General features: G+C 40.7%; 1 protein-coding gene across 1 annotated transcript in view; it reads left to right on the top strand.

Annotated features, from left to right (window-relative positions):
* LOC117366432 (claudin-15-like) overlaps window positions 1-13442 on the top strand; it is a 49645-nt gene that overhangs the window by 19667 nt on the left and 16536 nt on the right. The window contains exon 2 of the mRNA XM_033957770.1: window positions 9190-9354. Within this exon, the coding sequence (XP_033813661.1) occupies window positions 9190-9354 (165 nt within the window). The remainder of the gene's footprint in view (window positions 1-9189; window positions 9355-13442) is intronic.

Here is a 13442-nt window from a genome sequence, read left to right on the forward strand (position 1 = left end):
TGATCCATAGCTCTGTGGCAATGTTTGACGCGTTCAGCGGTTTGTGTGTGGCGAACCCTTTTCCTTTTGGTTTAGTTTTGGCGGGTGGCAGCGGCGGACTGGGAGGGTGTTTGAAGCGGCGGTAGGCTAGACGGTAAGTAGCAGCAGCAGGGGCTGGTATGGGGGTAGGCTTCGTCTTCAGTGCTGGAGGGAGGCAGGCAGGCTGGCTTTAGTGCGGCAGATAGGGAGGGAGGTAGGCTGGCTAGCTTCGGGGGAGGAGTGGGACAAAGGCTGGAAGGCAGTGAGGGGGGCATAGGAAGGAGCACTGGGGGCACTAAGGACATGGGAAGGGGCACTGGGGACACTAAGGACATGGGAAGGAGGCACTGGGGGCACTAAGGACATAGGAAGGAGGCACTGGGGACACTAGGAAAATGGGAAGGGGCACTAAGGACATAGGAAGGAGGCACTGGGGGGCACTAAGGACATAGGAAGGAAGGAGGGAGGGAATAGAAAGGGACAATTGTTGGGCCTGAGTGTAGAAAGCGGCCAAGGAGAGAGAGAGAGAGACAGAAAGAAAGACAGACAGCGGAAAAGGAGAGAGAGAGAGAGAGAGAGAGAAAGAAAGACAGACAGACACATCTATTCTAGCACCTGTTAATGTAACGAGCTTAAACACTTGTTCTATATATAGTGCCCAAAAACTGGCGTTGACTAGAATAGTGTTTAGTGTGATTCTATGAAAGGTAAGCACACCTTAAAGATTCAAGCTAATTGCCAGTGCATGTCACAATATTTAGGCACACCCATTTAGGTCAAGGAAAACCAGACCTAAATCTCTGCACCTACTGGTAACTTTTATGTGCATCAGGCATATTCTATAGCAGTATGTTTTCTGCTTCCATATTCATGGGAGCATGTTATTTGTATTAAAATGTGTTTAATATTGCTTTTAACATACAGTATACACACACATTTGTGGCAAGTTATTTCAATGTGCCTTTAAGAATGAGGTCCTCCAGCTCCCTTTGTGTACTGCAGGATGTTTTCTAGTAGTTGCTAATACTCTAACACACTGACTGGCATCTTTTTTTGTCATTCTCTATTGCTCTTTCTCTGTCTGAACAGTAGCCAGCTCTCTATGCTTTGGCAACCACGTGGCTTATAGAGAGCACTATCCCATTAAAAATCCTTATACACAGCATTGTCCTCAGTAAGCAGCTGATGTACCCCACTCCGTCCCTGAGGCAGGGAATTACACTGGTAGAGGGTGTAAATTGGCAAGAGACCCACAACTCTGTAGAAGCAACAAGCTGTGAATTTATTTTCTTTTGTTTTACGTCTGTATTAAAGAAGATTTTCTTAAGGAATTGAGAGTGCACTAAAGGCAGGAAGTAGATGATAGATGGAGGTAGTAAGGAGGTTGGGAGATGATGTTGTAAGCAGGGAAGAAGGCAGAGAGTAAATGCTAGGTGAAGGGGAAGAGTCAGGGAACAGTATGCTGCTGAAAGGATGAAAAAGTAGGGGGAGGGGAAAGTAAGCAAGGGTAGATTCTGGGGAAGAAGGAATTAGTTGTAGGGTAGATTCTGGGGTAAAATGGAAGACACAGGGAAACTAAACTAAAGCTTAACTTTATATACCGAGTCATCAACCTAAGGAAGCTCGACTCGGTTTACAACAATTAGATAAAAAATAAAGAAAGTTTACAATGATTAAATAAAAACTAAAGAAAGTAATAGCAAAAGTTTCAAAGGCAAAGAATGCTAGTGAAGGAAGAATAGTCATGAGACAAGATGCTGGGAGAAAGGCAAGAGTAGTAAGCAGAAGGTACAGGCTGGTGAAGGAGGGAACAGGATGGGGCAAATGTTAGTGAACAAGAAGCAGGAGAGATGATACTGGGGAGAGAATAGAAGCAGGGAAGACATTCTATAGAAGAAGATGAGAGTGTGGATATTTAGGGTGGAGGGTCAAGTGGGTGGATGCTTTGAGAGAGGTGGGGAAGAAAGACAGAAATTAAAGGGTTATGGTGGCAAGACATGAAAAATGGAAGAAAAAGAGAATTAGTGTGAGTCAAAAGAAATGGTAGGGAAGTAAAGAAAAAAATAGAGTACATGGCAAAATGAAACATGAAAGACGTAAGAATGTATAGGGAGGAGAGATTGTATGAAAAGAAGAAAAGGAAGCAAAGAGAAAAATGGAGAGGTTGAAAGTGAGAGATACAAGTCAGGTCCTTGGTGGCAGAGAAACAGTAAGGGGTAGGGGTGGGACAGGGATTTAACGCGCATAATACCGCACGTTAAACCACCTGCCGCGCTAGCTGCTGATGCGTGCATTGAGCAGGCGCTAGTTTTTTAGCCGGCTGCGGGGGTTAGCGCATGATGAAATGTCTGACGCGCTAACCCCGCTAGTGCGGCTTGATAAAAGAACCCTTAAGTGTGGTATTATGGTAGAAATGACTCAGAAGAAATACTTATACCCCACTTACAAAAATGATGTGCCCAACTGTAGGGCACACTTTCACATTCTATAGGGGAAAAAAAATAGGAAACATTAGTAATGATTCCATCATTAATGTTTGCTGTCAATTTGAGAACATCTGTGTGGAATCTATGTAAATGATTATGAGAATTGGATGTCTAGGCTTACAGTTCATGTACCATCCTTATTCTGATAAAGACAGAAGGATTGCATATTCTGTAAACACAAAGGAGAATTGTAAACTGAGAGGACTATGAAGATACTGTAGGATTGCTTGCAAATTCCAGACTAAGCACTAGATGTCAGTAAAAGCTAAGAAAATTGTAAAATGATGGTGTGAAGTGCTCCAAGAACTGCCTGCAAATATTTAAGATGGAAAAAATGTTTAATTTTAATGTTTTCTTTTTCACAGCTGTTAGTCTGTGGAGAGGCTGATTCAAAGCCATTTACTGCCTGTGTGCTCCTCCTGCAGAAAGGAAAGTAAAAAAAAAAGTACATTTTGACCCATTCATTTTTCTCTGGACTGTGCTGAACAGCCATTCTAAATTCAAGAGGCAGCTTTTAATTAGTAAAAGTTTCAACGAGTGACTAGCACTGAGAATGCTAAATTTTGACATCTTAAATGTGAAGATTATTGCATATTCATTTCTTTGTTGTCAGCCTGGACATATGCAGGGTAAATATATAAATCCCAAAAAATGAGGTGTGGAGGTGAAATACTAATAAGAAAACAAACACAGCTCCTCTTCATTCATACAAATTACAACATCCCACCGAGCACCTACAAAGATGAAAATAAAAGCCTCAGGTCACAGGTGAGCCAAAGTAAGTTGAGTTCTACCTACCCGAACACTATCGGCATAAAAAACTTTTGTCTAATTAGCAAGATAAAAAAGGAATGAAAAATCACACTTGATGTGAGTCAAAATGGTAGTGTAATTATATAAAGCAAATGCTTTGGATTTTCAAAAAGAAATACAGTACAGTTTCAATTACCCGACCATCCAACCATCTGGCATATCCGACAGACCCCCTTGGTGATGTCACTGCATTGCTATTAAGTTCTCTTCCTGTTTTCTGTCTTCACAAGCTGTAAGGAAGTCATGTTTTCTCAAACCGAGACCGTGCTTTTCCAGTAGGTGCAGCAATTTTTGAACCTGCATCACCACTTTTGCCAAAACCCTATGCCTGTTCTTTATGCATAAAGCATGTTTTCTGTGTATTTTTTTTAGGGGTTACCATTATTTTACATATTAACTGACTTTTCACTCATGCAACAGTAGATTGGCCCTGTTTATGTGTGTATTTCTGTTTTTGAAAACTAGAATGTATGTACATATATTTATACCTGCTTTTTTCCACACAGAAATTTCCCAAGTTAATTTACATGCAAACATGCTCATTTTCAGAAGTATGAACCTACCTGCAAACCCCTCTCCTGGCAGCCCCTCCACTCAGTTCAGATAAAGTTGCATGTAGGTTGACCACATGGCTCTAGAAAAAGGAGGATGGATCGAGACATCTGAGTTATACTTCCATTGCTTTCAATGGAAGTAAAACCCAGATTTCTCAATTTGATCTCCTTCCATTGCTTTTAATGGAAGTAAAACCTGGATGTCTCAATCCATCCTCCTTTTTCTGAAGCCATAGGTTAACCCTTACATGTCTACAACCTGTATGCATGTATGGGCATATCATGTGTACATTTTTATAAGCACCTACTTCCACCCCTAAACACTCATTTTCAGAGATGCCAAGGGTGAGCAATCCCAAAGAGTGAGATTTACTATGTGAAGAAGTGAGATTGAAGGCCAAAGAGTGAGATTATTCCAGGGTATAAATCCAGAATTATTTAAATGTAGTATTGCTTTGCAAATGAATCAAGGCAGCATTAAATGATATTGGTTTCTCTTTGGAGCTCCTGAAAGAATACAAAGTTGGGAGCAATTTGAGTAAATGTTTTGAGCTGAAAATTATATAACACCCAGTAATTAAAAATATGTACATCATTTTCAGAGCACATGTATTTGAAGTAAAGGGAAAAGTAGAAGGCAAAGAAGTAGGCAATAGTTTAGGCCTAGTGGAGCAGATACTTGTATACAGCATTCCACCTGAAGTTTAGTTATTTATATTGCAATTTACAGGTGAAAGACACTGGCCTGTGATTTTGGATTTGGTTGAAGACTGTGAACATTTTTATTTGAGTAAGTATTAGAGTAGGGTTACCAAACGTCCAGGAAAACATGGACATGTCCTCTATTTAGAGGACTGTCCAAGTGCCTGGACGGGCTTTCCAAAACCCAGCAGTTTGTCTGGGTTTTGGAAAGTTCCAAGCTCCAGCTGCTTCTGGAGGGCCTCTGAGCATGTGTAGATGACATCACACTCGACTGTGCTTGCTCAGAGGCATTCTGGACATGGCCCAGAGGTCGGGAATGAAGAGATGAGGCTTTGGTGTGTGGGGCTAGTGGTGGAATGGGGCAGAGCTGGAGGTAAAACAAGGCAGGCCTGGGTGGAACAGGATGGGGTCATGCATCTGGGATTTTACTTAGCAAAATATGGTAACCCTATTTTAGAGTAGCTTGAAGGAAGCATACACCATAAATGCCTTTAAAGAACATAAGAATATCTTTACTGGGTCAGACCAATGGTCCATCAAGCCCAGTAGCCCGTTCTCACGGTGGCCAATCCAGGTCACTAGTACCTGGCCAAAACCCAAGGAGTGGCAATATTCCATACTACCGATAAAGGACAAGCAGTGGCTTCCCCCGTGTCTTTCTCAATAACAGCCCATTTACAGCAATCAAATGGGCATTGTGTCAACGGCTTTTAGAGCAGCCAGTAACATAAAAGAATGGCCTTTAAGAGGTGAATTTATAAACCATTTTTGCACACAAAACACTATTTTTTGTGTGAAAGAGTATTTTTATAAATTAAGCACGTACTTGTAAGCAACATTAGAGCAGGTAGAAGACTTTGGGTGGAGCATGAATATAGAAGGAATTTACACATGTATGTTGTACAATTTACATGCTAACATTTACACTTCCTTCCTAGCAAGCGTAGTGTCTGAGGCTTCAATGTAGGCATGATTTGTGCAAAATGTGTGCTAGCATTTTATAAAGACACTTAGAGATTCATTTTCAAAGCACTTAGACACTCAAGGTACCATAGAAACCTATGGCACTATGCGTATGTCGGTGCACTGAAAATGAGCCCCAAAATAATTTGTGTCTCTGTAAAATAGGCTAAAGCACCTTCCACAAGTCAAACCAAAAGAGTCACATTAGGTGTTAACTTAATATCTTTTAACCAAATGCTCAATAGATATTTCACTGCATATAGGGTTAGATTCTGTAAATGGTGTTTAATAATAGGTAATGAAAAAAACTTTGGCAAAGAGTGCTCTACATGGAGCAACCTTTACAGAATAATTACATTACGAGTGTGGCGCAGTGGATAGAGCTACAGCCTCAGCGCCCTGAAATTGTGGGTTCAAACCCACGCTGCTCCTTGTGACCCTGGGCAAGTCACTTATTCCCCCCCCCCCCCATTGCCCCAGGTACATTAGATAGATTGTGAGCCCTCCGGGACAGATAGGGAAAAATGCTTGAGTACCTGAATAAATTCATGTAAACCGTTCTGAGCTCCCCTGGGAGAAGGGTATAGAAAAATAAATAAATAAAATAAAAATAAATAAAACATTAATGATTTCTATTCCGTCAATACCTTATAGATCAGTGCACATTTTGGGCTGAATTCTATATGTGACCCCCCTGAAAAATGCCTCTGCTGTAAAAGCAGTGGTGGAAGATTTTCCAGGTGGTCACTGAATTTTTATTACTGTGGCTAGACAAGCTTTGTGGGAGGAGCTGGAGATCCTTGGTTCCTAGGAGGGAGGGGGAGGTTATAAAAGGGAAGGAAGACGTATGAGCCTGTCTTTTTTGGGTTGTTCCTTTCTCCCACCAAAGCTCGAGACCGAGGGAGGCTCTCAGAGTAAAACTGTAAATAGAGAAGATTAAAGGGAATTGGAAGTGACAGGGGGAAATCTACTGATAGAACCAAATTTACTGAATAATCTGTAGATAAAGGACTCTATTCATACTTGGGATGGGTGGGAAGATATCATTACTTACAATAGGGTAAGGTTTTTATGGTAATATATGTTTTTGTGTTTTATTGAATGATTATTGGATAGGTGGGTGGGGGAAAATAGTTGATTATGAACATATGAAAGTTAAATGTGCTTTTATTGTATCATTATATGTTGAATTTGTTGTATTGAACTGTTGAAGCTTTAAAAATCAATAAAGAATTATTTTTTTTTTTAAAAAAAGGACTCTAAAATGGAAATGAAGTGATAGGGGAAAATCTTTTAATGGAACTGGAGTATCTGCCTTTCACTGAGTGAGTGTAAATAGTTCAAAGACTGTTCTTACCGGATTTTCTGGTCCCGGCCTACTCCCAAGCTCAAGTGTGATCTGTGAGTCTGCGAGTGACTGTAACCACCATTATTGTAGAAGCAAATAAAGACAAATTTATCTTGTTGCGAGCCCTGGTGTTGTGCGGGTGACCCTCCCTACCCCCCACCCCAAAGATCTGGATGTAGCCCTGTGCCACGAGGCGAGGTACAGGCAGGGCAGGGAAATACATGATGCCTAAAAAATTCAGCATTAAAAAAAAAATGCTGAGTGGTATTCTGCTTAAAATTAGACACAGTTTATGGAATAACGCTTACACCTGGGACCCACGCCTAAATTTAGGTACATCCCTTTGCACCAACAGAAGCATGGTATAAAAATTTTCACCTAAAGTTAAGTGCAGATGCCCCTTATTTTATAATTACACATATAACTTTGAGGAATGCCCCCCATCTACTATGATCCTCCCATTTCTGAACCCTTTTTATGGCAGTGTGTAAATTTTAAGTGTGGATTCTATGCCTAAATTTACATACATGGATTTTAATTAAAATCAAGTAACGCTGATAATTGCTTGTTAAGAAGCCAATTAGCACTGCTAATTGGCTCTTTGCTTCTTTGCTGTGCACGCAAATTGGGTGCATGTTGAAATTTGCACATGCAGTTTTTAGCACCATTTATAAAATTTAGGACTTTGCACCTAACGTTGGGCACACCTGGCTAATTTGTAAATGGTCATGGCTAACTGATGGCAGTTAGGGCACAAATGCAGGTATTCTATAACATTGTACCCAATTTCTGGGACCACCTCTGATCCATTCATGCCCTTCTCATGACTACACCTCCTTTGGAGTTCTACACTATGAAATTTAAGATTGCGTGTTATAGAATAGACCATAAGGCAGATCCATATATAACCCCTAGCCAATGCCAATTAAGTACTTGTTAATGCCAGTTATTGATTGCTATCACCTAATTAGATAACCACTTTACAAGCAGATCTGTGATCCACACCTAACTTTGGGTGAGCTATACAGAATCCTGTGGATAGGATTTATCCACACAACTTAGAAGTAAAAGGAATTTACTTTTGTAACTTCTTAGCATTGCAAGACCAAAAGCTTTCCAAGTAAAACTCTGTCTGGAACTTAATATTACGCCAGCACATTGGATGCTGGAACACAAATTAGTAATCAACCCTGACAAAACTGTAGCATGTTGGATTTCCAGACCTTGGTCATCTTCTCCATTTCCGCTTTAACTAGCTGATCTTCAAATAATTCCTTTACTGTCATTTCATTACCAGGTGTTATGATTGACTCGTCTCCATTTTTTAGAAATCAGGTTTCAGAGATCTTGAAAATAAATTTTACATCTCTTCACTGCATTAAAATCTTGATTTTCTATTACTGTGTACCCTTACTCATGCCTTCCTTTTTTCAAGATTGGATTACTGTAACTCTATATATGCAGGTTTACCATTATCTCAGATTAAAAGGCTCCAGATCTTGCAGATCTTAACAACTAGATCATTTTAAAGGTTTGCAAATTCAATATAACCCCACTACTTGTACATCTACCCTGGCTCCCAGTTTCTTTCCATATATGATATGTTAATCAGGTTTTCTATTTCACCTTTACAATGTTATAGAATACCTGCATTTGTGCCCTAACTGCCATCAGTTAGCCATGACCATTTACAAATTAGCCAGGTGTGCCCAACGTTAGGTCAGATTAGATTACAAGAGGTTGGGTCAGTAATCCAGGAAGTTACAGTGGACAGTTTGATATGGACATTCAATACATATATCTTATAAAAATTATTTTGTCTTATCTACAAAATATATTATGTGGCTGCACCACCGTATCTATCCATGCTGACAATGCCTTATACCTTCACATATGCATTAAGATCTCTTGATGCACATTGGTTGGCACTGCCAAATCTCAAACAAGTCCACTACAATTCTACCTGGCACTCTGATTTTTTTTATCTTGGCCTCCAAACTGTGGAATAATCTGCCCCCTGTAATTTGTAGTGTGTCTTCATAGAGTGACTTTAAAAAAATGTAAAAAAAACACTTTTTATTTTGCACAGCTTAAGGAACAATGCCACTGGACATACATACAAGCGCATTTTTTCTTTGATCATGGATAACTGCTTTTTCTTTCCTTTTATCATTATAGTTTTCCAGCTTTTTTTAGAATGTAAGCCACTGTGATCTATTCACTAGGCCAGACAGTATATTAAGATTTTAATAAACATAAAACATAATAAAAATATTGACCTGTAACTTTCTATCTTCAAATGCAGCTTACATCCAAGCCTGCCGGGCTCTGATGATCATCTCTATCATTCTGGGTCTTCTGGCTACTGTCATATCATTGGTTGGGTTAAAGTGCATCAAAGTAGGAAGCAATGATGAAAGGAAGAAGGGAATGATAGCACTGGTAGGCGGGTTAAGCTTCATCTTGGCAGGTAAGTGATTAAGTGACTATTTAATCAAATAATTCAACAAAATGCCGAAGGGACTACAGGTAAATTGGTGTCCTATAGGGCAGATATTACAATTGAAAGAGTATATCATACTTTTAAGAAGTTGAAGACTTGTTTTTTTTATAAGGTGTTTCAATAATTTTATATGTAAGTACTATTGATTAGAAGTTTAGGCCCTCTTTTACTAAGCCGCAGTAGAGGTTTCTACTGTGGCCCAGGGCACTAAATGCTCCGATGTTCATAGAATTCCAATAAGCATCAGAGCAGTTTCAAAGCACCTTATGTGTATTTAGCAGTTAAGACATAGCCAGGAGATAGTTTCTAAGTTTGCCCTTGCTGTGAAGCTCCATGTTTCTAATATTTGGCTTCCTAGTACAGAAAACCTTTACTGATGGGTTTAGTAGTACTTAGTTACTGAGTTTACAGTAGGGAGTTCAGCCTCAAGTTGCAATGGTGAGCTTTTTAGCACTGACTTCTTTCCATCTCTGGAATACACAGAAGTCATAAGCATAGTGGAATTAGAACTCTGATTGCATTGGTTTCCTCCAGACTCAATTTTTGCACTGTTCTTACTTTCTGTGTTCTGCTGAAGACTCTGTGCGGAATGCCATTTCTGTAACATAATGCACAGCATTCAGCTCAGATTCGGATGCTGATAACTTTATTGGCATGTCAACTTTAGCTGAGTTGCCAAAGTAAATTATAAGACCCATTTTGCATGAGACATCTAGCACAGAAAAGGATATCCATGTCTGAAAGCTCATCATTTCCTGGGTATTGTAGCATGGCCATCCCTTGGACTATGGTAGGGACCGGCACACGGCAACAATATAGGCCCTGGCATGCTTCCCCAAATGGGAGGAATATCCTGTCCTGGTGGGCTTATCATAAAATATAATAGTCAGAATGGCAAAACAGGTAAGCTTTCCAAAATAGAATTTATTTCTCATTCAGGCTTGGTTGAGAATCAAAGCAAACTGTATACTTGTGTACAAATAAAAACAAAAAACAAGGAAACAGGAAAATACTATCACTCAGTTCTTTATCCAAAAAGTGTTTCAATCCAAGCATTAAGAAATCTCCAACCTCTCAATGCTAAAAGAAGAGAGATTGGTGGATCTGCCAAAATAGGCACTTTGTAGCAACAAAATGCAGACCCTCAAATCCCACCTCAATGATGTAGGGCAAATCCAGTCCCCAATCTCGGTGTCTCCTTAGTACAATAAAGAAAATACTCTTTTCAGGCAAACAGAGTTCTTAAGTCTGCTTAACTCCAGCAGTGCTTCTGCCTACAGCGGCAGCCATTTTGAGATAGAAAAAAAACCACATCCAGAAAAAAGGTTAAACTCCCTGAAAGTTTAAAGGCATAAACTTTCCCCTTTTGTGAGTCCCAATAAGTTCTCAACCACCACAGCTGAACCCACAGTCTCAAACTTTCCCAGAGGCAAGCCTTTACCCCCAGCAGATTGTACAACAAAACTTTTGCTTTAAAAAAAAGCAGTTTCTTTTTTTTTTCCAATTCTTTATTCATTTTTACATCTTACAACAAGTGTACAATATTATGTCAATTGAATCAAATAGATCACTTGAAAATCTTTTCTTTTTTTTCCAAATCTTTACTCATTTTTATCTCACAACAAGTGAACAATAATACAACAATTGGTTCATACAAATCACTTGAAAATCTTTTCTATTATCATTGTAAATACATAAATTTAAGTCCCTCCCCCACCCTCTCCTTCCACCAATAATATAATTCAAGCATATTATACATATATTATATTCAAAGATACTGAAAAGCCAGTACAATAACAATATACCCCCCTTTCCATTCTTATAACATACTATTTGTGCAAAAAAAGGTGTCTAATCATCACAATATGCTGTCCCCAAATCTTTTTAAAATTATTATAGTTTCCTTTTTGTATGGCAATTATTCTTTCCATTTGATATATATGGCACAATGAATTCCACCAGAAGGTGTAATTAAGTCTGGTGTACCATATTTTCACGCATATAACGCGTGCGTTATACACGATTTTACAAACCGAGTATAACCATGCGCGTTGTACACATTTTTTTTTACATAGTTCCCCCCCGACGTCCGATTCACCCCGCAGGACCGCTCGCACCCCCACCCCAAAGGAGCGCTCGCACTCGCACCCGCACCCCCACCCCGAAGGACCGCTTGCACCCCACAGCCTCCCCTCCCCCCATCATGGAGAAGCTGCCTACCGTTGTCCTGCTGCTTCCTCTGCCGGTGGTCCCGCCCTTTCTCTGAGCCCTGCGTCTGCGCTGCTTCCTCTTCCGGCAGTCCCGCCCTTTCTCTGATGTCAGAGAAAGGGCGGGACCGCCGGAAGAGGAAGCAGCGCAGACGCAGGGCTCAGAGAAGGGGCGGGACCGCCGGCAGAGGAAGCAGCAGGACAATGGTAGGCAGCTTCTCCATGATGGGGGGGTGGGGAAGCTGTGGGGGTGCGAGCAGTCCTTCAGGGTGGGGGTGCGGGTGCAAGTGCAAGTGGTCCTTCGGGGGGGTGAATCGCACGTAGGGGGGGCATCAGGCTTTCAGGGTGGGGACAGGACTTCAAGGGGGAGAGGAGAGGCGGGGCGGGCGAAAGGAGAGTCGGGGCGGCCAGAGGAGAGTTGGGGCGGGCGAAAGGAGAGTCGGGGCGGCCAGAGGAGAGTTGGGGCGGGCGAAAGGAGAGTCGGGGCGGCCAGAGGAGAGTCGGGGCGGGCGAAAGGAGAGTCGGGGCGGGCGAAAGGAGAGTCAGGCGGCGACGGGAGAGTCAGGGCGGCATGAGCGGTATATGGGTGTGTGCGGTATATAAAAATTTCTATACATAAATTAGAGTTTCCCGCGCGCTATACCTGTGTGTGCATTTTACACGGGTGCGCGGTATATGAGTGAAAATACGGTAATCCTTCCAATTGCTGGTGATATGCTGAATGGCAACTCCTGTCATTATTAATAAAAGTTTGTTATTATTTGCTGAAATTTGACTTTTTATTCTCATAGATGTTCCAAATAAAATTGTGTCATACGATAGAGCTACATGATTTTCTAATAAACAATTAATTTGAGACCAAATTGAATTCCAAAAGGCCATGATGCAGGGGCAGAAAAATATTAAATGATCAAGAGTCCCTGCTTTCAGATTACAGTGCCAACATCTATTAGACTTAGAGCTATCTAACTTTTGTAACCTAACTGGGGTCCAAAATGCTCTATGTAATAAAAAGAGCCAAGTTTGTCTCATAGATGTAGACACTGTACATCTCATTCTCCAAGACCAAATACGTGGCCATTGAGATGCAGAAATTTGATGCTTAATCTCAATGCTCCAAATGTCTCTAAGACCAGTCTTTGTTTTTTTATTCATATATCCAAATATTAATTTATACCACTGTGCGGCTTGGTGTCCCAAAAAATCCACTTGAAAGCACAAGAATTCCAGACTATACTGACTATTAAGAATTTTCCATTCAGGGAACCCCTCCTGAATAGCCTGCTTCAGCTGCAACCATTTAAAGCTTTGGGATTTGTTTAGACCAGGGGTGCCCACACTTTTTGGGCTTGCGAGCTACTTTTAAAATGACCAAGTCAAAATGATCTACCAACAATAAAATTTAAAAAAAACACAACGCACATTGTATGCATAGAATTGTTAATTATCATTCCTATTCCGGGATTTTTTCAAAGAGGTCAAAGCAGATGACTCTATGCACTGTCACCTCAGTAACAACCATACAAAAATAGACAAATACCCACCCCCTCCCTTTTTACTAAACCACAATAGCAGTTTTTAGTGCAGGGAGCTGCGCTGAATGCCCAGCGCTGCTCTCGACGCTCATAGGCTCCCTGCGCTAAAAACCACTATTGTGGTTTAGTAAAAGGGGACCATATTGTAAAATATAGACAGCAGATATAAATTCAGACACATTTTGATCACTAAATTTAAAATAAAATCATTTTTCCTACCTTGTCTGGTGATTTCATGAGTCTATGGTTGCACTTTCTTCTTCTGACTGTGCATCCAATCTTTCTTCCCTTCTTTTAGCCTGTATGCTTCCTC

Source organism: Geotrypetes seraphini, chromosome 9 (assembly GCF_902459505.1).
Source record: "Geotrypetes seraphini chromosome 9, aGeoSer1.1, whole genome shotgun sequence".
NCBI lineage: Eukaryota > Metazoa > Chordata > Amphibia > Gymnophiona > Dermophiidae > Geotrypetes > Geotrypetes seraphini.